Source organism: Maniola jurtina, chromosome Z (assembly GCF_905333055.1).
Source record: "Maniola jurtina chromosome Z, ilManJurt1.1, whole genome shotgun sequence".
NCBI classification, from domain to species: Eukaryota; Metazoa; Arthropoda; class Insecta; order Lepidoptera; family Nymphalidae; genus Maniola; species Maniola jurtina.
The window spans coordinates 17,019,251-17,045,575 of NC_060058.1; the positions used below are offsets into that span (position 1 = coordinate 17,019,251).

General features: G+C 35.7%; 1 protein-coding gene across 1 annotated transcript in view; it reads left to right on the plus strand.

Moving 5' to 3' along the window:
* Window positions 1-15,324, plus strand: part of LOC123880614 (gamma-aminobutyric acid receptor subunit beta-like) — a 64,559-nt gene extending 49,235 nt beyond the window's left edge. The window contains exons 3-11 of the mRNA XM_045928814.1: window positions 703-770; window positions 6,934-7,050; window positions 8,738-8,847; window positions 9,217-9,299; window positions 12,198-12,335; window positions 12,529-12,813; window positions 13,214-13,401; window positions 13,473-13,817; window positions 14,002-15,324. Coding sequence (XP_045784770.1) covers window positions 703-770; window positions 6,934-7,050; window positions 8,738-8,847; window positions 9,217-9,299; window positions 12,198-12,335; window positions 12,529-12,813; window positions 13,214-13,401; window positions 13,473-13,817; window positions 14,002-14,166 — 1,499 coding nt within the window. The 3' untranslated portion in view covers window positions 14,167-15,324. The remainder of the gene's footprint in view (window positions 1-702; window positions 771-6,933; window positions 7,051-8,737; window positions 8,848-9,216; window positions 9,300-12,197; window positions 12,336-12,528; window positions 12,814-13,213; window positions 13,402-13,472; window positions 13,818-14,001) is intronic.
* The last annotated feature ends 11,001 nt before the right edge of the window (window positions 15,325-26,325 follow it).

A 26,325-nucleotide genomic window follows, 5' to 3' on the forward strand; every position in this document is an offset into this window, starting at 1 on the left:
AACATCGTGAGCAAACTTTTGCTCACGATGCTTGAGAGTTATCCAAAATGTTCTCAAAAACGTTTGGAAAGTCTAGGAATCCGCACTTGGCCTCCCTATTAGACCTGAACGCTTTCTATCTGAGAAGAGATCTATGCTTTAGATTGATGATAGGCTGATGAAGATTTTGATGAAGATCAGATTACCGAAGGTTTGTCTTAGGAATAAGGGTTCTCGGCATGCTTGAGCATTGCCGGGCAAATTGAAATAAATTTCGTGATAAGATTTCCAAAAAGTTATCCTGAATACTCTTAACGCGTTTAGAAATAGCCCACACTATGAATGCGTTTTCTATTGCCTAGTAAAATGAGCTATAAGTTATTTGATAAAAGTCATTTTTCCACAAATAGATTTTTTAGTTTTTTGTTTTATTTAGGCGAACTTATAGACTTAGGTTTTTGGCATTTTGTTTTATTCAGGTTAATATAACGAATTAAGAGGGCTCTCTCCGTCACTCGTTTCATACAACCGTAGTTCCAATTTCATTTGAATATTAAGCAACCAAAGTCCATGAAATTTTGCAGACATATTCTAGAAACTAATATCTATGCCTCATAGTCTTGGTGTTTAGTCCTATCCAGGTTGCCCGCGCTAGAAAGTTGAATGCTATAAAGGCGGTAGTATTGCAAAGAGCCGCTAGATGTAACCCATGTAACATTTCAGGACCGCCGGTGGACGTCGGCGTCACCATGTACGTGCTGTCCATCAGCTCGTTGTCTGAAGTGAAAATGGTATATTTTAAGAGAGTTATATTTATGTAGAAGCTCATTTAGAGAGGAGATTACGATCGCCTTCGGTCGAACCAGCCCACTAGCACCGAACTTTTGATTATCTTCCGTGGCTGCTCACCTCTGGCAAAGCCGTAGCCAAGCGATTTAGCGTTCCGGCACGATGCCGTGTACAAACCAAAGGAGTATGAGCTTAATGAAAACTGCCCTACCCCTTCCAGGTTAGACTGCATCATCACTTACCAGATGAGATTGCAGTGAAGGGCTAACTTGTATCTAAATAAAATTTCTTTTAATTTCTTTTTAATTTATTGCTATTTTGTTAGGCGCAGCGATGGGCTAACCAGTGCTACTGCGCATTAGATTGTCTGTTAAATTTTTGATTCACGTGTTATAGAGAGAGTATAAATAGAAAAGTGTGTCTGATTGTCTGCTATCGTTTCACGGCCCATCAATAGAACCAGTTTTGAACAAAGTTCGTACAATGATAGCTTTCATCTCTAGAAACGACACACTGCTTTCAGTACCGGAAAATCAAAGATTTCCCACGGTTTTTTTAAAAATTCAAATCCACGTGGATGAAGTTGCGGGCATCATCTACTTGGTACAAATATAGCTTTTTTATTTTAGAAATGGTATAGACTAATTTTACTCCGGAAATCAGAGTTCCCACATGGGATTCTTAAAATCTGAATCCGAGCAAAAGTCGCGGGAGCCAGAGACTAAGTAATGCGCAGGTTCGTCGTCATCGTCATTGACATTCACCGTTATTGTCAAAGAGGACTGTTTACGTGACACCAACGGAACTCTAGCTACAACTTTGTATTATAATCAAAAGCAAAAGTGTTAGCCACTGTTGTGATTGATCGTGGCTGATAAAGTTCGGTGGTAGGCTCCCAGTGGCTCGTTCGATCGAGGGGGATCAGACGTCACATCCCGTCACGTCCTCTGGTTTGGTTTTCACGGCGCGAGGCGCGCGCGCGACTCACGATTGGGCTTGATTGCAGGTCCGCCAGTGGAGGTGGGCGTCACCATGTATGTGCTGTCTATCAGCTCCGTCTCCGAAGTGCTCATGGTACTCGCAACTGTCAGCTCACGCTTGACTCGGTCGCTTCGGCCGCGGCAGCGACCGCCGCGACCGAGCAGCCCCAGACACGAGGCTGCGAGCATGCCGGCGTATTGGAGCCGACAGCTCGGCAGGCGATACACCACTCTTTTTTACCATCTTACAAATTTTTTACGTTGGAAAACGGAACGTCACTTCGGGAGTAATGAAACGATAACGCCGAAAACTGGGCTTTACTGCGTCACTTACGCTAAAGGTCCAAACGCATTTGCGGCGCGTTGCGCGGCGTGACGCCACTCAGAGCGCCTTGCTCCATACAAACTCATGTAAACTATTTTGCCGCGCCGCGTTGCTCAAGTGCGCTTTAATCCATAAATATTGATATAAACTTTATTTGCCATGCCGCGTCGCGCAGCGCAGCACAAGTGTGTTGGGGCCTTAATACTACCTGTAAAAAAACTTTTTTTTTTTCAATTATAATTTTATATAATTATATTTATTTTAGTCAGAAGCAAATATAGGATTAATAGTTTTAAAAAAAACCCTGAACAATATTCGAAAAATCTGAACTATCATATTTGTTATGGGAATCCTGAAATACCTACAATACCTGAAATATTAAATACAGATTGCTACAATCCAGAGTATATTTTAATGTTTACCAATAATTCAGTTAATATGCAAGAATAACCCAGCTTTTATATGAAATTGGGCATTGTTCTTTATTACTTATTTTTAACAGCATTATAACTACTTCTATCATTAAAGTACAAGGTACTGCAGTCCCGTACAAGATCAAATTGAAAAAGTTTTGAAAAAGTTTCCACTTCAACTTATTACTACAGTTACTATATTGTTTACTTTAGTTCTCTTTACCAGAGACAAAAACTTCTAATGCATACGACGACATCATGAAAATATGTTTAAATTAGCTATTTAAATAGCAATCCATCAACCTGTATACATCCACTGCGGGGATGCGCCTGTTCAAGAGCGTCTGCCATCAACCTTCAGTTCTACGACAGACATGACTGCCCATTGACACTTCAGCTGGCTAGCTCTTGACCTATATCACTCGCTTTTGTTTTTCTGTGAATTACCTCGTTCTGGACTTTATCCCTGGCTGTGATACCCAACGTAACTTGAAATTAAAATAGCATCTGCGTTATGACACTTATTAGAGCAAGATCTCAGAGCCGGAAAGTGGTAATTTCCACCAGACGCTTTTAAGCTCGCAAAAACCAACATATTTAATCTTACTTATAGACTGAGTCATAATTTTTATATTATGATACTCAGAAAGTATAAAAATCAGCACTCAGTAATGTTTTTACATACCTTGAGCCGCAGATATGTTTAAATTGGATGTTGGCGCAAGCTAGCACATGTGTGTACGTTAAGAACGCACTAACGCTACTGGGATCTTGTTATACAGAAATGTTACAATATTACCTTTGCTTTTAAACTATTTTGGTTCATGTCAAATATACCCGATTACCTTTGTTTGTATGTAAATATTGAAGTATACATTTACAAATAAATAAATAGTAAAATTTTAAACATAAACAATGCTCGTGGCTGAAACAGAACTAATGCGTAAACATTGATCGTGCTTTTACCTTTTGAAAACTAACTAACTAAAACTATTTGGATAACCTTTATACTGATAGCTCTAGCAGTAAATCCGTTACGTTTTCCAACGCCAACTATTATATTTTTTTGAGAAATGTACATAAATTTGATTAATTGGCATACAGTGGTGTACCTTTCCGGGTGTGTCTCTATCATAAAGACATACAAAATTGTACTTGCTACCAAGCATTCCACAAAGCAGACCACTGTCGTTTTTGCTCCATATTGTTGTTATTTTTGTTTTAAGCTTTTTATGTTTTTGAGTAGGTATCTGTTGTGACTGTGGGTTTCTTACTATTGTCTCCCAGATTGGCGTTTAAACTTTTTCATTATCGCCACTCGCAATTTTCTTACCTTTAAGGCGGTTTCCTTGATTGTTGGTGCGGCTGCGGCGTGTTATTGTATGTTCAGTTCACGCACTAGCGAAAGCTTACCGCGGCTTGTTTACAATTACGGTGCTTTAGCAGCTCGTTGTTCATAATGTTTCGGCAGAAGCATTTACACATGCGCTACCGTTTGCGATTCAATTCAGAGCCTTCGCTCAAACGCAGTGAGTCAGTCAGTAGTAATACGATTGGCATCTTTTTAAGAAATTATAAGAGCATCTACGCTAATATGAGATCACTATATAAGCGTGTCTTTTATCGTACAAAATCAAGCTTATATGCAAAAATAAAACGCTATCTGAAATTGCTCTTTGGTGCCATCTCCACGGGCGAGCCGCGAGAGTATCGCGACGAGTCCGTCTTAGTGTAGTCGGATAATCTCCACGGTATGTGTCGCGACTTTTACGCCACGAGACCGCAACGGATCGCAACGTGACGTGACCGCAACGACTCGTTGGGCCTCTCAACTGTGGTGTAACATAGTGGTATCGCCACGAGCTGGCGATTATATTCGCTTAGAGTCACTCATCGTATCGCCGCAATAATATAACCCTGTGGAGATAGGCCCTAGAGTTTGCATCGGATTTGGTGTCACGGCGAGACTAACGGCGCGATTCTCTCGCCCGTGGGGATGGCACCTTTGTGTCTCTGAGTGGTTCGGTAGATGGAATAATTCCATGCCATGGTGCGACAGTCAGAATATGCTCGTTTAAATATATACACTCGGAAAGCTTTCGGTCGTTCGTATGCCGAGCATACAGATACCACGCTGACTTCTGCACTGCAAATCAGATAACGGCCTAAGTAGTCTTGCTATGAATGTATTTTAATGTATGTACCGTTGTCCAGTGAGTTCCGGTTGGACGAGGGAACTTTATGTTTATTTTATTTACTCCATATTATTATTTAATTTACTTTTAATGTTCATAAAAATTTGATTTACATTTTTAGTTTCAACTGTTTATAAGATTCAAAAAAAAAAAAAAATAAAGCTCGTTTCGTTTGATCAAACACGGTCAGGCAAATTAATTGTTCAAATCAAAGCAAACCAATACAATCTCATGTTTAATGATATGAGAGAAAAGCCGAAATACCCTTGATAACGGTTCCAAAGAACAATGTGCAATGTGTTTAGAGCAGGGTGTATGACCCCTAGTGGAAACCAAATCAAGGGACTGTAAAGTCACTTTACGACGTGACCCCAATATTATATGTCATTATATGTGTCTGTCATATTATATGTGGTATACTTTCACGAAAAAAGTACACGCAAAATATACAAAATTACTTTCTTTCGTAACATTAACGATTCGAAATAAAGTAATTTTTAAGTAATCTGTTATCATTGCCAACTTAATTTTTTTTAACTAAAACTATGCTTTCTTAGTGTTAATATGAATTATTCCGTGTACTTTTAAACTGATGTGCAAATTTTGTCATTCATAAGGTAATAGGGATGTTGCCTATCTCAAAAATAAATTTTCACTCAGTAATTTTTATAACTGCCAAAGTACATAATCTATGTCCTCTGTTTGTTTTGAATTTAACAACTGTAGTTAATTAAACTATTGATTGATTTTATTGATTAAACTATAAAGCTCATCAAATATTTCACTAGGTATTTCATATAGGCTCGTACTAAGCGGCCATTTTGCCATCATAATAATTATTAATAAAGAATTACTGATTTAAATAGTTGGCAACATCCCTATTGTTAATAATAATTGTATTGACACATGGCAGACAAAAACTTTTACATACAAGTTTACTCTGGAATAATTTTAATTTTATTCATAATTTAATATTTTATTTTATTTTTTCATTTAAGTATTGTTCACTTATCTTGGTCTTGGATTAAATAATTAAATATCGTTGTGAACTCGAGTACGTTCATTTACCTACTATATAAAAGTCTATTGTTGAATTCCATGCTAAAGGCCTATTTCATATTTAAGTGGCTATTTGTAGTTGTACAAATAAAATCTGTAACACTACGAAGACGTCCTTGCATTACCTATAGTTTCCTTGCCATCCCATCGATGTCTTTGAACAAGATTCAGTGCTCATGAGTTATGACGTCATTTAGGTAAATGTTGAAGTTATCCAATACGAAAATAAGCATATGTCAGTTATTTTGTTATTCATTTCCGTAGTACATGTAAATTATATTACCTCTATATAAGGTCGTCTTAAGTTTCCGTCGTGTCTCGCGGACGAGTTCCTGGTTCGGGCTGTGTTACTGACCTTGGTGTTCCGGCGGATATTATCCTTCAGGGAAACTTGAAACTAAACATACATGGTCTTCTTTACTAAGCTCGCTGAGTGAGTTATGATTTGTGGATCAGAGCCCTTAGTTTATCTTTTTAAGACAGTGAAATTGGGTTTCTCTAGAGCCTAGAACATGATTATTCTAAGCTAGGAATTGCTACCCGAATATTACCGATATCAATGAGATCCGCGCAAGACGTTTGGCTGCCATGCTGTCAAACATCAGTAACTCTGAGCATTTCGAAATTCCACTTTTGGAATTAAAAGTAATCATTATTTATAAAGGGAGAAAGAGAGCTAGCGAGGGCCAGACCTCGTTATTTTATAAAAGCTGAAAGTTTCTCTGCATATTACCTACATCCCTAACACTGGCAGAAAGGATCAACGACTGTGATATTTGGATCATGGTGACTTTGGGAGGTAGCAGGTAACAAAGATATAAAAAAACAAAGTATAAAGTGTGAATTTATATTTTCTACGAAACAGTTTAAAACCACGCCATGCATTGCCAGATACTTAGTAACGTGGCAACCTCTTGCCTTCAACTTTAATTTATTAAATTTTACGAGCGTCTGGCAGGGGGTTGACGCGACAACATTTTTCACATCTTTGTTACCTGTTATCTCCCAAAGCCACCATAATCCAAACTTCTTAGTCGCTAATCGTTCCTTCCTGTGTTGAAACTTTCATCTTTTCTAAAATAACAAAGGTCTGGCTCTCGTGGGCTCTTAGTCTAAACAAACAAGGAATGACATGAATTGTGTCTAAGTAAATGTTCAGAGCAGAACGCTTTATACATGTTGACGTGTTACAGGACTTCACTTTGGATTTCTACTTTAGACAGTTCTGGACGGACCCCAGACTTGCTTACAACAAGAGGCCTGGAGTCGAGACTCTGTCAGTGGGTTCAGAGTTCATACGAAATATTTGGGTAAGTAATTTGTTTCTTTAATAGATCTATTTTTATTTTATTTCATTTGATACGTTAGACTTTATGGGGATGAGTGTAATATTTTATAAGTTTAAATTAAAAATTTTCAACACCCCCGACAAGTGCAGGTAACAGTAACTGGAAAAGAGCTGATAACTTTCAAACGGCTGAACCGATTTTCTTGGATTATAGCTAAGAACACTCTCAATTAAGCCACCTTTCAAACAAAAACACTACATTAAAATCCGTTCATTACTTTAGGAGCTACGATGCCACAGACAGATACACAAGCACACAAAGAGACACAAATACTCAGATACACACGTCAAACTTATAACACCCCTCTTTTTGAGTCGGGGGTTAAAAATTAACTCATTCATGCGAGTACACACATTTCAAACCACTGCACACACATTTACACACGTTTTAGATTCCACAGTCAATTTTAGGCTTGCCAACTACACAAGTTAACAAGTGTAAATTAAAAATTTATAACACCCCCGACAAGTGAACCTTCACTTGTCGGGTACTACAGTAACTAGAAAAAAGTTGATATCTTTCAAACGGCTGAACCGATTTTCTTGGATAATAGCTAAGAACACTCTCGATCAAGTCACCTTTCAAACAAAAAAAAACTAAATTAAAATCGGTTCGTTCGTTTAGGCGCTACGATGCCACAGACAGATACACAGATACACACGTCAAACTTATAACACCCCTCTTTTTGGGTCGGGGGTTAAAAATATCTAGGATGCAACTAAAATAACCATATTATACAATTAAAGATTACGTAAAGGATAAAATGCGTGGGCCTGCAATTGCTTGTACCTACTACAGTAGGCTGAACCAGGTACAAACCATTTTGATAATCAAAAGTACTTGCAAAAATGTATTGGAATAAATATACCCATGTTGTTTCCCGCCTGTGGTAAGTGAGTTTTAGATAGAAGCGTATTGTGATCAAATTATTGATATGTCTTATAGATACATTACACTCGAATACAATATTTATGGTGTAGGTACTTAAGTACATTAGTTTGTTTTCATTTAACAGGGCTCTATCCGTCACTTACCCCATACAATCGTAGTCCTAATTTCATTTGAATATTAAGCAACCAAAGTCCATGAAATTTTGCAGACATATTCTAGAAAAACTAATATTTGTGCCTGTGGCTGTTTAAATAGATTTTTCTAAAAATATGTAGTTTTAAAATTACAGGGGTTCAAAGATTTGTATGTGAATTTTTAAGACCGCGTAACTTTGAAACCGAATATTTTAAAGGAAATCTGGAAAACTACAGGCATAGCTGATATTAGTTCCCGGAACGTTTTCTACAAAATTCCATTGAGTTTGATTGGTTAGTATTCCAATGAGAGACGAACTACGTACGTATAGAGCGAGTGACGGAGAGACCCTTCTTAATGCTCGTAGTTACTTCACCTGCAGTTCAATCTCTTTAACTTTTCCTAATCCTAAAGTTGCGTCTTTTGTATTCTAGTTCCTCCTTCTTTGTATGTTCTGTATGTTTACATTCTTTGTATGTTCTTTATGTTTACATTCTTTGTATGTTCTGTATGTTTACATTCTTTGTATGTTCTTTATGTTTACATTCTTTGTATGTTCTGTATGTTTACATTGTTTGCTTTGTTTTGTGGCTGTGATAGTAACATGGCGCAATATGCACAGGTGCCCGATACGTTCTTCGTGAACGAGAAGCAGTCTTATTTCCACATCGCCACGACGAGCAATGAGTTCATACGCATTCATCATTCTGGCTCTATCACTCGCAGTATAAGGTATAATTATTATATAAATTATTAAGTTTAAAGTATAATTTGATATTTGACGATAAACGCACAATTCCAAGTAAGGTTCCAGAACTCAATTATATTATAAACTAGCTGATGCCCGCAGCTTCGCCCGCGTGGATTTAGAATCTGAAATCCCGGGGGAACTTAAAACCAGGAACAAAAATTACAAACACTTTCAGTTTCGCTATTTTTATTAATTCATATAGGTTTTTTTTTTTTTATTGAAAGAGTTATCCCTGAGAGCCCTGATAAAATCCCTTCGAAATCAATTCCTGGCTATGACCTTACATAGATGTTAATTGATCAGTTAATATACTTACTTGATAACATTTGTAAGGACGCTGTTTGTTATAGATTAACTATCACCGCATCTTGCCCAATGGACCTGCAATATTTTCCAATGGATCGACAGCTATGCAACATCGAAATCGAAAGCTGTAAGTAGATTTTCACATAAATTATGTACCTAACTTAAGTTTTGCTTCTATTAGTTTTAAGATTCAAATTTCGCTCTTTGCTCTTTGCTTGGAAAAAGACTGCGCAAGGTCATTCGGAAAAGAGGTTCCAAACCCAAAAAAGTCACGGTATCTACCCATCATTGTAAGCAAATTTAATTATGGAACCAACCCTTGAATTGCGACAAAGTAATCTTCATAATCAGTGTCCTTTAAAAAAAAACTAAATTACTTTTTGCTACAATCTGTATCGCAAACCATTTCGTGTGATTTTTGCACGCAATTTGAATGTTGCACTGGTTATTATTATTATTACTTCGTGGATTGTATAATTGTTAGGAAATATGACGAAATCTCTTGCCCAAATAGATAGGTAAGTACTGTACTAATCTTATATCTTCTTTAGCATATGCTCCGTCCCTCTTGTCACGCACGGCGCACTTGAGCTGGTAAGCACACACTCAAAATGTAGGCAGAGAATCCTTTGACTTGTTTAATCCTTTAGGAAACTTTCCACGTGGATCCTTGGGAAGTGATAGGAACACAAATGCGAGCTCCTACTTCGTTCACACCCGCAAGGCAAGTGATTTGTATATTGGTGGCGCCACTGTCTTGCGTAGACGCCGACTTGTCATTTACCAAAGTAAATACAAGTTAGTACAACTTAATATAACTACCTATCCATATACAGGCAAAAGATCCAACATATTTCATGAAAAAAAAATCTAGTATTTTAAAGCATTTTTTATCGGATATGAATGTGAATTTTTATTGCTTTCTTATATAAAAATTGACAAAATAAAAATTTCTGGAATGATTTTTAATGGCTATAATATTGTAAAGTCTTACAAAGTACAGATCCGTCACTCTACTATGATCATGATAAAATGCTCTATACAAAAATGCCAAATTATTTATCTTTCAATGATGTTATACCTTAGAATCCATAATTATATTAGGTACATCCATATTTTAGTAAATGGTGTTTAAAATTAGTTCTCGCTGATGAGCAGAACAGAAGATATGGAACGCACAAAACACTTAGTTACAATTAATATGACCGATTTTTTTTCTTTATTTTAGGCACGTAGGGTAGGGCAGGGCTAGTTGAGCCATTTTTCACCTAAGCGGATATAGCTCCTCAATGATAAATAAGTCTCAATGGGTTGTTGTGCGGCTTGATGGATTAGTAATTTACTCCTTAGCAAAAGTGTCCATAGTAATTTTTTTGTAACAAGTTGAATTTGAGAGCTACAGCTGTTTAAATGGTAATGCCCCATAGGTGAGGTAAGTTGAGCAAGGGTATGGGGCAAGTTGAGCACTAAGAATGTCTAACCAAACCATGGGTTCAATGTTGACTAGAGGTGAAGTAAAATATGTGTCTACCAATCAGCTCTTTATTTATAGTCTTTTAGTGACAGAACAACAAAATTTAAAGCAATTTTCTTTGAATAATTAAACAAAACTAGCATCAACAAAACATTAACGTATCCTAAAGGTAACTTCAGCATTAAATTCAGTCTCTTTGTTTAAAATCAGACTAAAATATTTATATTATTAGCCATATAGCTAATATATTCAAAAAATAATAATTTGATCTTTGGAACTTAATGGTCATTGTCACTGTTGCAATTGATAAAATGAAAGTAAGCTTATATAATCTTATTGACATCGTTGACAGCCTTTGCAGCAATTTTTAAATCTTCAGTAGTGTATAAACATCTTGAAGTCTTCCTCTTGTAAGTTCGCATCCTAACAAAAAATAAAACATTCATTAGGTACTTTAGTTGTTTGAGTCGTGGGGTAAGTTGAGCAACTATAGCTCAACTAACCCCAACCCGGAATTTTAAAACAAAAGTGAGGTTATAAAAAAATTGTAAGGATTATACCTCTCTACATATCAAAAGTACAACAGTTCTCTGGAAGATTAACACTTACCTTATTGAAAACAGATAACAATTGACTGATACAGACGAAAACTTGCGATAAACGACGTTATTACTTTTTGGTCACAAAATAAACAAAACGCACTCATGCTTCACTCGCTCGTCGAGTCGCCACTGGCGATAGATAGCGTGGTGATTACCCCTCCCGCGACCCCTTCTTTCCGCCATAAGATGTCTATGCGTACGGTGAATAGTTTGCGAGATATTTCGATTGCTCAACTTGTCCCTATGCTCAACTAGCCCCGCTCTACCCTATGTAATGTATCTACTTTTTTATATATTATATAAGTAATAAAACTACCTTATTCCCGCGATTTAGTCCGCGTGGAGTCCACAAATTTCAATCCCCTATTTTACCTCCTTAAGGGTTGAATTTCCAAAAATATTTTCTAAGCATGTTCTAAGCGAACTGCGAATGTCTGTCATAATAGCTATCCGCATATGCCGCATTTCAGCCCGATCTGTCCAGTAGTTTGAGTTGAGTCTATGAGTTGATAGATATGTCAGTAAGTCACTGATATCATTATTCATTGATTATATCAAAGATCAAAATATGTGTGGATCAGAAGATTTTTATCCGCAATTTGAGGCTTGATCCTATTGTTTTTAATAGGGAGTACAATGATCCTCTTTCAGGTAAAAATAAGGATCCCCTTTTCGACTGACCTTGTATAAATAACACGATATACAGTATACACCGTACCGTTTACACGGATACCGTAAAAGTGGATAAAGCACTGTCCGTGTGCAAACTCATGGGGCTTTCATTTTGTAGATAAACTGAAACTTTTTCGTTGTACGACGCTACTCGTCCTTACGTCGTAACACACTAGCTTTGGTAGTCTCAGTCATCCATTATGTTACGGTTGTATTGAAAAAAAAACCCAGTGCGATGGGCGTTTATTTTATCGTTCCATATCTCTGCATGGTACAGTCGGCTACACCATGCGGGACATCCGATACAAATGGAACGAGGGGCCCAACTCTGTCGGAGTGTCGAGCGAGGTGTCGCTCCCGCAGTTCAAGGTGCTCGGCCATCGCCAGCGAGCCATGGAGATCTCGCTCACGACAGGTATGAACCACACTTGCAAACCTCGTACTTCTGTTTCCCTCTGCATGTCTATAGCTTGATCGCGATCATTTTGATCTTCTTAAATACCAGCTCAGATGCTGCGTCATTCTGAGTTCATTACTTTTCATTTCTTTATGCATCATAGAAATCCTACAGTTGAATGAGTAGTTACTAAAAGTGAATTGTTTTGCAGGAAACTATTCGCGACTGGCATGTGAAATTCAGTTCGTACGCTCGATGGGCTACTATCTCATTCAGATTTACATTCCGTCTGGGCTGATCGTGATCATCTCTTGGGTCTCCTTCTGGCTGAACCGGAACGCTACGCCCGCCAGGGTGTCGCTCGGCGTCACCACCGTCTTGACCATGACTACGCTAATGTCTTCGACCAATGCTGCTCTCCCGAAAATCTCGTATGTCAAGTCAATTGATGTCTATCTGGGCACCTGCTTCGTTATGGTCTTCGCTAGTCTACTAGGTAACAAAAGATATCGAATTTGCATATTATTACGTAATTATAAAAATTTCCATAAATTTTTCGATGATTTATTTTGTAATTACTATGCAAACTAATAGTGTTAAAAGTTTATTTAAGATTACAATTTTTGACTCGAATTAACGCACTGTTACATTTGATGGTATGTTACTCAGTGGTGTGATGCGATGCGTCTTTCTGGATGAGATTATGCAATATGCAACGTACGAGCACATGAACATTTTATGTTGCATATTTTTTGTAGTTTCACAAATTATATTTTATTCAAAATTTAAACTGCATATTATATATTGCGTATTCGTACGTTGCAATACTTAAATTGATAATTTTAGCTACGCGTTGTTGACTGGGGATTATTTCCTAAATGTTGTCTTCTCTGCAGAGTACGCGACCGTGGGCTACATGGCGAAAAGGATTCAGATGCGCAAACAACGGTTCACTGCCGTTCAAAAAATGGCTGCCGAGAAGAAAATGCAAATCGACGGTGTTCCCGGGCCTTCAGTTCCTGAGCCTCTGCCTCCACCTCGCACCAGCACCCTGACCAGGCCTGCGCCGCCGAGTCGATCATCGGTGAGTTCAATACTAACTCCAACTTTGACCTTTCATGTTTCTGTGAACTGTTGATTCTACCTATAATTAAGTCTTACAATCCTCACACACAGGAAGTGCGATTCAAGGTCCACGACCAGAAAGTGTACTCGAAGGGTGGCCCTTTGGACAACAGTATCAACGGACGTGGCGGACCTTCGGCCTCTATGCAATCCCTTCCTCACTCGATCCACTCAGCCCATCCCGCTCACCCGGCCTTGCCTGCACACGCAGCGCTCCCGGCCCACGTTACCCTCCCGGCACACGCGGCTCTTCCAGCACATACGGCGATACCAGCGCACACAGTGCTGCCGGCCCACGCAGCGCCACCGGCTGCCCCGGCCCCGCCGCCTGAGGGTGAAGAAGCTGTAGCACCACACCTAATCCAAGCATCAAAGGTTTGTATACGTTCCTACAGTTGTTTCTTTGCGATTGTATCTTTTTCGGTATTATGTACTTATGCATTGCAAAACTCCAGCATTGCGAATGTCTCGGCGAATATCCTAAGCGAATGTATTGCTGCACGTTCCAAATTTTGTTGCATTCATTTAATTGTAAACGTCAAGTTCGAACATTTTGCAGGGCATCACCAAAATCCTGGGCACGACGCCATCGGACATCGACAAGTATTCTCGTATCGTGTTTCCGGTCTGCTTCGTCTGTTTCAACCTGATGTACTGGATCATATACCTGCACGTGTCGGACGTGGTCGCAGATGACCTGGTGTTGCTCGGCGAAGAAAACTAAATTCGGTTTTGATTCGTTGCGTGCATTGATGACACCTAACAGGGGTACCTAAGCATCGAACCACGACTGAGTATTCACTCGAGTGCTTTTTATAAATGTATTTAAATCTTGCTATTTGCAAATGATCCCTAGCACAAGGAATTAGGGAATTAAAAAACATTAAAAAAATATGTCACGAACGAGGTTCGTCACGTTATATTTTAAAGGGTTCAAATATAAGTCAATCTATATTATGGTAGATATTAGTATTAAATCTACAGTTGTACAGTCCTGAAACTACGATATCAAATTTTCTCGTAAATTGAGTAAGTTTCCAAGTACGCACGAGTAGCTATGATTTCTTAATAATGTTATATAGTAGTTCATTGAATAATTGTATGTTATGTTTTTTTTTGTAATTCTATTAAAGCAAAGACTTAACTAGTATAACTCGATACTTAAGTCATACTTGTAACTTTACTGTAGATGACTATTGGAGTATAACGTAGAGCCTAGGCAGTTCACCAGATATATTAGAATAGGGGAAGTGGGTCACTTTCATTTTACCCTGTACAAGTTTTGCTATTATGTTTCCACTCATTTCAGTTGCTCAAAAGAACTGTAAAGTTAGATGTTATTTGATGTGGCATTATGAATAATGGCCGGCAGAGAATGGTTGCAAGTCTAATTGTAAATAGGTATAATTATTATAATAGCATCATCATCCATCAGTGTTTAGATTACAAAAAATTATTGCAAATGGTATTTACTAAACTATAGGTTGCTTGGTGACTATTTATCATATTGTGTGTCAATTTCGAGCATTATTCAAAATGTTCAAACACATCACATTGCACATATAACAGACAATTTAAAATTAAGTGCTATAAACTACAATCCGTTTCATAAAATTAGTGCCTCTTTTTATCAAGTGGTCCATAGAAATATAATGAGTAGGTGTAATAACTCGTGCCAATAGGGCCCTGATAAATGATGATTCTATCTCTAGTTACCTGTTAATAGTAAGGTGGAGAGACTTACTAGTCTTATTAAAAAAACGAAATACCATGCTATCTTAAGGCCTCATTCGCACGAGAACTTTTTTAACGTCCGTTAAAAAAGGGGTTCAAATAGAACTCCCAAGGGTTTCAAATAGTATCTGTTCACACGTATTCCCAAGTATCTGTTCACACGTCAATGCTTTTTTAACGCGCACTTTGTATGTGCAGCGCAACGCCGGGTTTTAACGCAACGCTTTTTTAACGCTCGTGCGAGTTAGGGCTTAGAGTCCATTTCCACTAAAGCATAGACGAGCGAAGTAGACTTGATATACGCAGGAATACTAAACAGATTATTAAGAATTTTCATGTCTTATCCACTCAACTCAAAATGAAACGTACCCTAATTCGCATATCAAACCATGAGCGGCCCATTGCTGGCCCACTAATGAGCACGGGTTTCTCAGAATGAGAAGGAATTTGCATATATCTGCAGTTTGTAACTTGAGATACCGTTCTCACGAAGCATTTCAACCGCACATTTTTTTTTGGACAAATAAATCTTACCGAATACGTAGTGGCGCATATATCAACTATATTATAGAACCTTTACACGTTGTACGTACTGCAAGAAAACGTACACAGTTTTAATCGTGGGAACGGTTCTATACTCTTTTTTTTCTTTTTTTTTAATTCTTTATTTTATGACGGGGCTTAATCACTTCTATACTCAGTTTATGCAACGTACCTGCAAAAGAACGTGCGTTGTTATTGCCGTGTGAATAGGGGCTATTCTTACAGAAAAGTGTGTGGTGTAAATTTCATGTGAGCGGCCTTGCTTTTTAATTGAACAAGTATCAAGTTTGTTAGTACAAAATGCATTCGTGCACAATAAATAGCAAAATGAATTCGTGCGCAAACGATGGCAATTTTATGCAGCGTGAAATTTTAATGGTTGTTTTACCGCAGAACGACTTGCCCACAGTTGTTATCGAAACTAGACTTGAATCTTAAAAAACTGGCCAATTGCGAGTCAGACTCGCGCGCTGAGGGTTCCGTACTCGGGTAATTTTCCGACATTTTGCACGATAAATCAAAAACTAAATGCATAAAAATAAATAAAAATCTGTTTTAGAATGTACAAGTAAAGCCCTTTCATATGATACCCCACTTGGTATAGTTATCTTACTTTGAAAATTGAAACACATTTAATTTTTTTTTTAATGACGTAACCACAAATTCGCGGTTTTCAGACTTATTCCTGTATATGTGCTATAAGACCTACCTACCTACTTACCAAATTTCATGATTCTAGAATCTAGGACAACGGGAAGTACCCTATAGGTTTCTTGACAGACAGACAGACAGATAACAAAGTGATCCTATAAGGGTTCCGATTTTCCTTTTGAAGTACAGAACCCTAAAAATGAATATGTTTTTGTTTTGAATAAATGAGTAAACTTGCGAATATCTGATTCTAATATTTTTATAAATTGACTACCAAGACATAATCATTTCAATTTAACTTTACGTTAGCTGACTATTGGGGTTTTACGTAGACCCTAGGGTGAAGTTGATATTTCACTGATATAGAACGCAATTCAATTTGGCTCGCATTGATAGAATCAAGATCTACCTACTCTATGATCTGTCGTCTTGACAGTTCAGTTTTGCCGCGGTTTCGAGTTGGCAATGCGAAATGGAAAAGAATATTATTGTGACTGGTAAAAAGTTTATATGATTGTCTTATTCTATTTATTACTCGGTAGTTTACTAAGTATTTATATTAGAATAGGGGAAGTGGGTCACTTTCATTTTACAGGGGGAAAATAATCAGTAAAATTTCACACTGTAGAACTCAGGTCCCAGCTAAGTTGATATTTGTACAAAAACTACGGGAACATGGTATGATAATTTTACTATCGTCAATCAACCCAATACAGACATTATTACACTAAATCAAAAGCTAGCACTAGGTTTGCTGCTAGTGAAAGAAGGAAGATTCGTGAAAAACGCTTTTATCCGAGTTAATCACACAACTCCTAATTATTACGTCTTACTATTAAGAGAATTAACCTTAGCGCGCTCCCTAAAACTTTCCATACTAACATAATTTGATATTTGAAGTTCAAAATGAGAATCTATATATCAATAACAATACTCCACCTGTGTGGGAGCGTCGACTATTCCGTGAACTAGGATTTATAGTCGACTAGTCGCGTGACAAATCAGACCACTGTATGGAGCAGCGCTGGCGCATTGTATGAAACAAGACGTCATCTCTCGCGCTCGTTCAGATCATTTATGACTGGTTAAATTCAATTCAAATTCAAATTCAAAATATTTTTATTCAATTAGACTTTTACAAGTTCTTTTGAATCGTCAAAAGCATCTACCACTGGTTCGGAATGCCTTTCCTACCGAGAAGAACCAGCAAGAAACTCGGCGGTTGCTCTTTTCAAAGATTTGATATACAATATTATGCCATGTATAAAAGCAATTGAAGTCCTGCGCATTGCTGGAGCGAAATGCAGGTCAAATCCACGCTTTTTTATCATTTACATAATCTTCGATAGTATAATATGCTTTTCTCAGGAGCATATTTTTAATAGATTTTTTGAACCTGTGTAAAGGCAAGTCCAAAATTGGCTGAGGAATTTAGTTATAAAAGATTATACCCATTCCCACAAATGACTTTTGGACCTTCCTGAGGCGGAGCGTAGGAGTCGCAAGCCTGTTACGGTGTCTAGTCAGCCTGTTGTGTAGATCGCCAACTCTCTTGTAACTAAGAATATTTTGTCTTACAAAAATTATCCAATATCTGCCGCTCTACCCCATATTAAGATTCCATAAGACATAATAGTATGAAAATAAGCAAAATATACTATCTTTACGGTCTCCACGTCAGTTAATTGTCGAATCTTTCCAACCGCGTAAGCAGCAGAGCTTAGTTTGCCAGCAAGAGTTGATATATGGGTGCCCCATTGCAGCTTCGCATCTAAGGTTATCCCCAAAAATGTAGTAGTCTCTTCTATTTTCAAAATATCATTATTTATCATTAAATTAATGTTACTTGTGTTCTTGGTATTGGGCAGTGTGAATTCAATACACTTAGTTTTTTTTGCATTTAAAAGTAGATTATTTACAGTAAACCAGTGAGTTACCTGAGATATGGCACCATTTACATCGTCAAAATTGTCCTTATTTCTATCGACTTTAAAAATCAAGGACGTATCGTCAGCAAATAGTACGATATCGCAAGTATTTTGGACTACATATGGTAAATCGTTTATGTATACTAAGAACATGAAAGGACCTAGAATAGAGCCTTGAGGAACACCCATTAGTGAGGCTGATCCAGATGACTTCACATCATTCACACATACTGTTTGAATACGATCACTAAGATAGGACGCAATGAGACCAAGCGCAGTGTCTTTGATTCCATAGTGGCTCAATTTAACTAAAAGAGTCTCGTGCTCAACGCAATCAAATGCCTTGGATAAATCACAGAAAATACCAATGGCATTCTGAGACCCCTCACACGCATTGATATATGCTTTAACACCATTGCGGCCGCGTCGGTTGTTGATCGACCTTTAGTGAAGCCATACTGTTCAGAATGGAGTAGCTTATTCAAATTGAAATGCTGAAGTAGTTGGTTGAGCATGATTTTCTCAAATATCTTGCTCAGTGTTGGCAAAATTGAAATTGGCCTGTAATTGTTTGGGTCACTTTTGCTACCCGATTTAAAAAGAGGTATCAATTTACTACATTTCATGAGATCTGGAAAAGCGCCTGTATCCACAGACTCATTAAAAATTATGGCTAGATATGGCGCAATAATATCAATAATATTGTTAATTATTTTTACTGATATTCCCCACAGATCTCCGTTTTTTTTGCTTTGTAAAGATTTGAACACTTTAACAATGTCATATGGAGTAACGTATTCAAACCTAAACAACACACCGCATTCAGTGACATTGGCCCTGAGAAGATCATAGGCTTCTGTTGGTGAAGAGCTAAGGGAACTAGTAGTGATGACTGGAATGTTCTGGAAAAAATTCTCAAAAGTATTTGCAATTTCAATATTGGAGTCAATAAAACGGTTATTAATTTTTAGCTCCAATTTTTTAGTATGCACTTTTTGTTTTCCAGTTTCATCCGTGATGATATCCCAAGCTGCTTTAATTTTATTATCAGAATTAATTATTTTTTGCTTTATGCAGAGTGACTTTGATTGTATGCAAACCTTTTTGAATAATTTTGAATAATTTTTTACATACTCAACAAATGTGGGAGTATAGTTATATTGTTTTTCTGCATACAATTCGAACAACTTATTTCTACTTTTATAGATGCCAACAGTAGCCCAGTCACTAAATTTAAGATTTTTAAACAGTTTTTTTTCTACAATTTTAAAGGTAGAATTGAATTGAGAGTTTATTAGATCAAAAAAAGCATTATAGTGTTCATCCGGACCACCCTGAGTAAAGTCAAGTTTAGGTAAAGCAGTCTTTTGTCTGTCTTTTCAGTCAACCTTTTGTTTGAACTGCTTTACGTTTTTAGTGGTTACTGGCCTATACTTTATTAACTTTGTCTAATGTCTTGATTATCACTGGGAACAGATATCATTTGTCCACAGTGATCGGATCTTAGACTCGTCATGATGGCTTTTGCGACAATCTTAGAGTCACAGAAAATGTTATCTATACAAGTGGCTGAATTTGCAGTTATCCGTGTTGGTTCATTGAAAATTTTCTGTAAATTAAAGCTTTTAAATAAATTGAGTAATCTATCAATAAAAGAAGTGTGAAGCAAAATATCAATATTGAAGTCTCCACAAACTAATATCTTTTTTGATGACCTACATATCCGCCTCAAGGCCTCTTCCATAACGTCCTCAAACAGAACAAAGTCACCTGAGGGGGGTCGGTACACGCAGACGACAATATAGCGCTCCAGCTCAACACAGGACAGCTCAATAGTGCGTTCCAATGAAAGATTAACAATGTCTTTCCGTTCTTTATAATTGCTATTGTTGCGGGTTAATATTAAAGACCCTCCGCGTATAGCGTTCTTTCTAGAGAACGCACTTGACAATTGATAATGTTTTAAATTTACTATTAACTGATAACTTTTGAGCCAATGCTCAATGAGGCATAAGATGTCAATATCAAATTTTTTAATAAATAGTTCTATCTCATGTTCTTTGCCAGATAAGCCCTGTATATTTTGTTGGCCAACAAATCCGACAACAACGCATCGAGTCGACAACTGAATGACCAATTACAATGGCATTTTTATGTGTATTGCATCCGTATTTTAAAGCTTGAGTGCGTAAATAGCGGGAGTGGGGTGTGTCATTTCAAATTAGACAAGCTATACATATATAATATGTAGTATGCTACAGTTACTTCTCAATAGTACCAACTGTAAATTTAATTGTTTCTAGCTTAATTGATCATTCTATTGAGATAATAATTAGTTTAACGACGGAATATGAATGTAAAAATAACGTAAAGATCATAGGTATTATTAACGAGATGAACTGTAAATATTGATATTATACTATAGTTATAAGATATATATATTCATACACGTTTGAGATCTAGTTTTGTAAAATAATATATTTACTATCAGTTCAAATTAGTACGTATATCAGATATTATTATGGTCACCGGTATTATTATCAACACATTTATTACTCAACCCACGCCAAGTTTGTAATTTTAAGAAACCACGTCGCGTCCGATATACACAGTATTCCTCTTTTTCGTCATACCTACTACAAATGGAAACTCAACAATCGTCAAGTAACGTGTTCTTTTCAGCCTCACTTTATTTAGTGGATGGACAACTTTTTACATGCCTGCGGCAAAGCCTGCAGATGGGTTATGGTTTTAGCAGTCTATGTATGAATGTATGTGTGTGTGTATGTTTGTATCCAAATTCTGTGTGTTCCACCGTAGCGCCTAAACTACCGGGCCGATTTTGATGAATGAGATGAGGTGTATCATGTGTGTTACTTTATCGATTAAGTATTAAGAATTCAAAATGAAAACGTTTTTATTTTTCTGTTTTTTTTAAATTTTATGTTCTGATACGAGAAAACAATCATTAAAATTTCACGCTGTATGTTTTACCTCACAAATTAACCACAAGTCGTGAAAAGATAACATTAGAGAGACACACTTTTGCATGTCTAATATTTATTATACATGTCTAGGTTAAGTATAATAGAATGGATTATGACAAAATATATATTTATCTGTTTAATTCTTTATAATAACAATTAATTATCTTAGTACTCACACAATGAGTGTTTAATGTAACGTAGTTATAAAATGTGTACCTAAATAAAAAAAACTTAGCGCTGTGAAGAAAATATGTAATTAAGTTATACCTAAGTATAATAAAACAAATATTATGTGTAACGTTAAGAAAAATTAAATACTCTAGTTCTAGTGATCTTAGTTTCCAGTTTACATGAAGTGTTGCTAAAATTATTTTAATTTTACAATTTTTTTCATATTCGTAACGTAAACCTGATATTACGAATTTGAAAAAAAAAAAAAGATTTTTTCTTTATTTATGATGAATTGTTTTATAATTCGTCCTTATTTGATAGGTACGGGTTTTTGTATAAGATATTGCAAATTGCAAGTATGAATTAAGATTAGGGCACGTAATATTATCAGCAGATGTTTTGGAAATTATATTCTTGTTTCTATTTTTGGACGACCATAATAAATTATAAATTTGGTTTTAACTCAATAACATAACGAATATTACTTTGCAAAGAGATCTTTTTTTACAAATCATAAACTTTGAAATTACCTAAGTTAAGAATTTACAAGAAATGTTTTATCCAAACTATAATAGTTAAATTAAAAAATGTATTTAACGAAATTGCTCAATATATAAATTTCAATAACATTCATTTTATTAAAATGAGTAAATAAAGTTTGGTGATGTAATTTTTATATCAAAAAAATTGAACAAAAGTTTCATTGTGTTATTAACAGGGCTCTCTCCGTCACTCGTTTCCACTCGTTTCATACAATCGTAGTTCCAATTTCATTTGAATATTAAGCAAGCAAAGTCCATGAAACTTTGCAGACATATTCTAGAAACTAATATCTGTGTCTGTGGTGTTTTAGATTTTTCTAAAAATATGTAGTTTTAAAATTACAGGGGCTCCAAGATTTGTATGAAAATTTTAAGACCGCGTAACTTTGAAACCGAATATTTTAACAGAAATCTGAAAAACCACAGACATAGATATTAGTTTTTAGAATATGTCTGCAAAATTTCATGGACTTAGGTTGCTTAATATTCAAATGAAATTGGAACTACGATTGTATGAAACGAGTGGAAACGAGTGACGGAGAGAGCCCTCTTAATACTTACTGTAAAAAAATGTAAACGTTAATTACTTAATTTTTTGAGACTGATGTTTTATCTAAATAATTCTGTCTTATTAAAGTAATTTATTTATTAAGGCACAATAATTTGTAGAAATGTATTATCTACTAGGTAGAAAACCTATTAACAGTGTTTTGTTGATTCCATATTAACCAGTATTATGTTGATAATATTTTCGCAAAACCTAATATGCTAAAAGTACCTGATACCAAAACAGTAAACAATTCAAAAAATAATCCAATACAGTTTGTATGTCATATTATTTCAGATATTAAACACCATATATTTTAAAAGATGTTTCATGGTACGTAGTAGGTAATTGTTTGCGGACATAATATTTGTATTTTGATTGTTAAGTTTGTGTCGAATAGCAAAATAAATATATAATATGATATCGAGTTAGTGAATCAAAAAGAAAGAATATATAAATCTTATATATTAAATTATTATTACTAATTTACGGTAACTACGATTGATTTGCAGATGAAATTTTTGATTAAAAATATGTAAATTAAGAAACTAAACATTATTATTGCACCTAGTATGTAAGTAGATAGTGTAGCTCTGCATAAGAGGGACCGGAGGACATACGTCAACACACAGTTTCCGATACGCTATTCCAATTGATTGGTTACTAATTTTAGTAGCTGTCAAAGTATCAAAGCTGCCAAACATCGATCAACCATCATACTTTTCTTTCTTTGAAAATACTCCGGCATCAGATTTCCCTTCCACCTATAATATAGCTGGTACCTTCAAGTCAAGAGTGAATAGGCAACTTGTAGGCAAGCGTGCTCCATCTTAGGCTGCATCATCGCTTGCTAGCAGGTCTGATTGCAGCCAAGCGCTAGTCTATATAATTTAAAAAAAAACTTTTTTACTGAAAAATTTCTATATGTAAAATGAACGTTTATACAGACGATTGACACGGCAGTAGCGTTTCGGAAAGTGGGTGTATTCTTGTAATAAAACTAAAAGATTGTCAAACTAAAGAATATAAATATTCTGAATATGAAACTGAATAATTGGGTTATCACAGGAGAGTTAAATTGTATAATTTTAAACAATGATTAAAACTTTAATCACGGCTCGCTATATAATATGTCGATACCACTTGAAACCCGTTTATAGCATAATAAAATTTATGCAGGGTGAACTTGAAAGTTTGGTTTTTAAATTAAAAAAATTGTAAATTAAATAAAATGTATAGCTTCCGAAGATGTGTTTTCTTTCTATTAAATTATAATGTTATTATTAAATATAACAGAGGTCTATTTGACTGATTTAAATTTAAAAAAATAAATTCTGTGATGACCTACTATAGGAGAGACAATGGCGTATGTCGTCCGGAAACCTTGATGGCGCAACCAAATTCTAAATCACATTTAATAAATCTAGAATATTAAAAGTCTATACTAAAACTTAAGTCTAGAAATCAAAAAAACTATAAATAATAATTATTTACTATTTAGATATCTAATCGGATACAATGAATGTATTTTATCGTGTTGCGAAATTATTAAAGCTCGTTCGTATAAAAAATTCCAAGTTTCCAATACCTACCAATATATTATACTTAATTAATTAACAAAACGTATTCATACTCATTTCACAACAATTAAACCAATCAAGTTTTAACCATCTGCCATTTATTTAAAAATAATTTCTGGCTTAATAAATATGTTTGGGAATAAAATTTACAATTTCTGTATAATAGCTTTCGTCGCAGTTAATAACCACCTTACCGGCAGAGTTATGTCTTGGTGTACATTAAAATAATTTTCAATAATATTTTATTCTTAGTCAGAATAAATTAGCTTAAAACTAAATGAAAGCTGTTGTTACTCTACTATACTTTTTTACCTATTTGGTTAAACTCACGAACTTTGGACTCAATTTTACTATAGTTTTATTTCGTTTTGTTTTGAAATGAGTTTCATTTCAAAACAAATTCCAAAAATCATGAAATTTTTGCTCAATTCCAGTACAGTTTAAGGCCGTTTCCTTGAACATGAGTTCAGATTTATCTTTAGTGAAACGAAACCCCCAGATTAAAGAATAAAAAATCTTGATAACCAATGTTATTAGTCCGTTTTGCTGGCTAGTTCCTCAATTATAACTTTACAAGTGAATGCGCAGATAAGTGCGGAATGCAACTATCTTTAAAATAGTTTTTTGGAAAAATTGGAAATTTCTATGCGAATAGAGCAAAGAGTGATTCCTGACTTTGTACTCTTGAACGTAGAAACACTTATGTTATATCAATGATCAATGAGAAATTTTAAAAGGAGCCAATGCATTGCAGCTTGTATGTTGCTGTTACTATATTTAGTAAGAGTAACATTTATTAAATCTAAAAAGGTTTGATAATCGCGAAGCAATAAAATCGTCCTACTGTCCAAACTCACGACAGATATTAATTGAAAAATGATGGATTTTCATACCTATAAGGGTGAAATTTCCATAAATCCTTTCTTTGTGAACAAGTACGTAAAAGGAACTTCCTATTAAAATTAAAGTTTCTAGCCCCACTGATTTAGGCTGATCTTTGATAAATCAGCCAGTAAGTCAATCTAGTCTGCACAAATTCTTTTATGTAGGTATACTTACATATTTTATGAGAGCCCAAAAAAATGAATTATCCTTTCTCATATCAACTATACTTGTATCTGAATAAAAAATAAAAAATAAGTGAAAAACGTTCTCTTTAGAGCGTTACGAGCCTGACGTCACAGTATTCAACATCAATGCATTCCACGCAGGTAGCCTTAATGTAGTCCTATTTATCTACGATTTCACGTCACCAGCCTAATATTTGACATATCGTCCAATCAAGATCAAACTGGGAGTTCCACACTCAAGTTCACTCTGCAGCTACGTTCCTTCAGATTTTCTCCTTTCACAAGGTTTGTTATCAAAATGGCAGTTTTTCTTTTTCTATTTCAGTCAAAATCTTGCAGTTTTCCGATTTGGCAGGTAATCGGTAAAAGAGAATGATTTTGGAAGGAGAAAATTAGAAGGCTTTCATTTCTTTAAAATACTGAATGGAAAAATTGCTTCGTGACTATCAAATCAAAGTAATGGAATAAATAGAACAAGAACGTAACTAAAAAGTAAAACAGAAAATAATTCTTAATGAGTGCAAATCATTTTCAAGCAACATCGACCGCACCGAACTGAATTACTCATTTAGGTACAATAGGTAATTAATGTTAGCCTTTATCTATTAAATAAATCGATAATTTGAATTATCTCCCTGTAGGTATTTGAAGGATGAGCCTATACAAAAACGCATTATAATATTTATCTTTTATCTTACGTTTAATTGTTTTATCAATAATTGCTACTACTATTTATCTGAACCAAAATTAAACAGAAAACTAGCATTATCTAACTACCGTAAAAATCATGTCTGTGTGGAAAGACGTCGAGAATACTGATTGCATTTCCGCGCTGTATAGCCGGGCTGTTTCTTTTGCATACATGAAGCAATAAGCGTATTTTAAGAATTTTTAGCACTAGACCGTACCAGGATTTTTCAGCAAGTGGAACAAAAACGTTACTCTCTAAGAGAGGCGTACTTGCGCCGCTTATCGCTTTCAGCTATTTTCGCCACGGCTCACGGTCTCGATGCTCTCCCTGATATGACACGATAAGGTAACGCACGTGGCCCATATTAAAATTTTTGACTCATTTCTATTCTAAATAGAAATATATTAAAGAAATTACTATGACATTGTTTTCTATAATA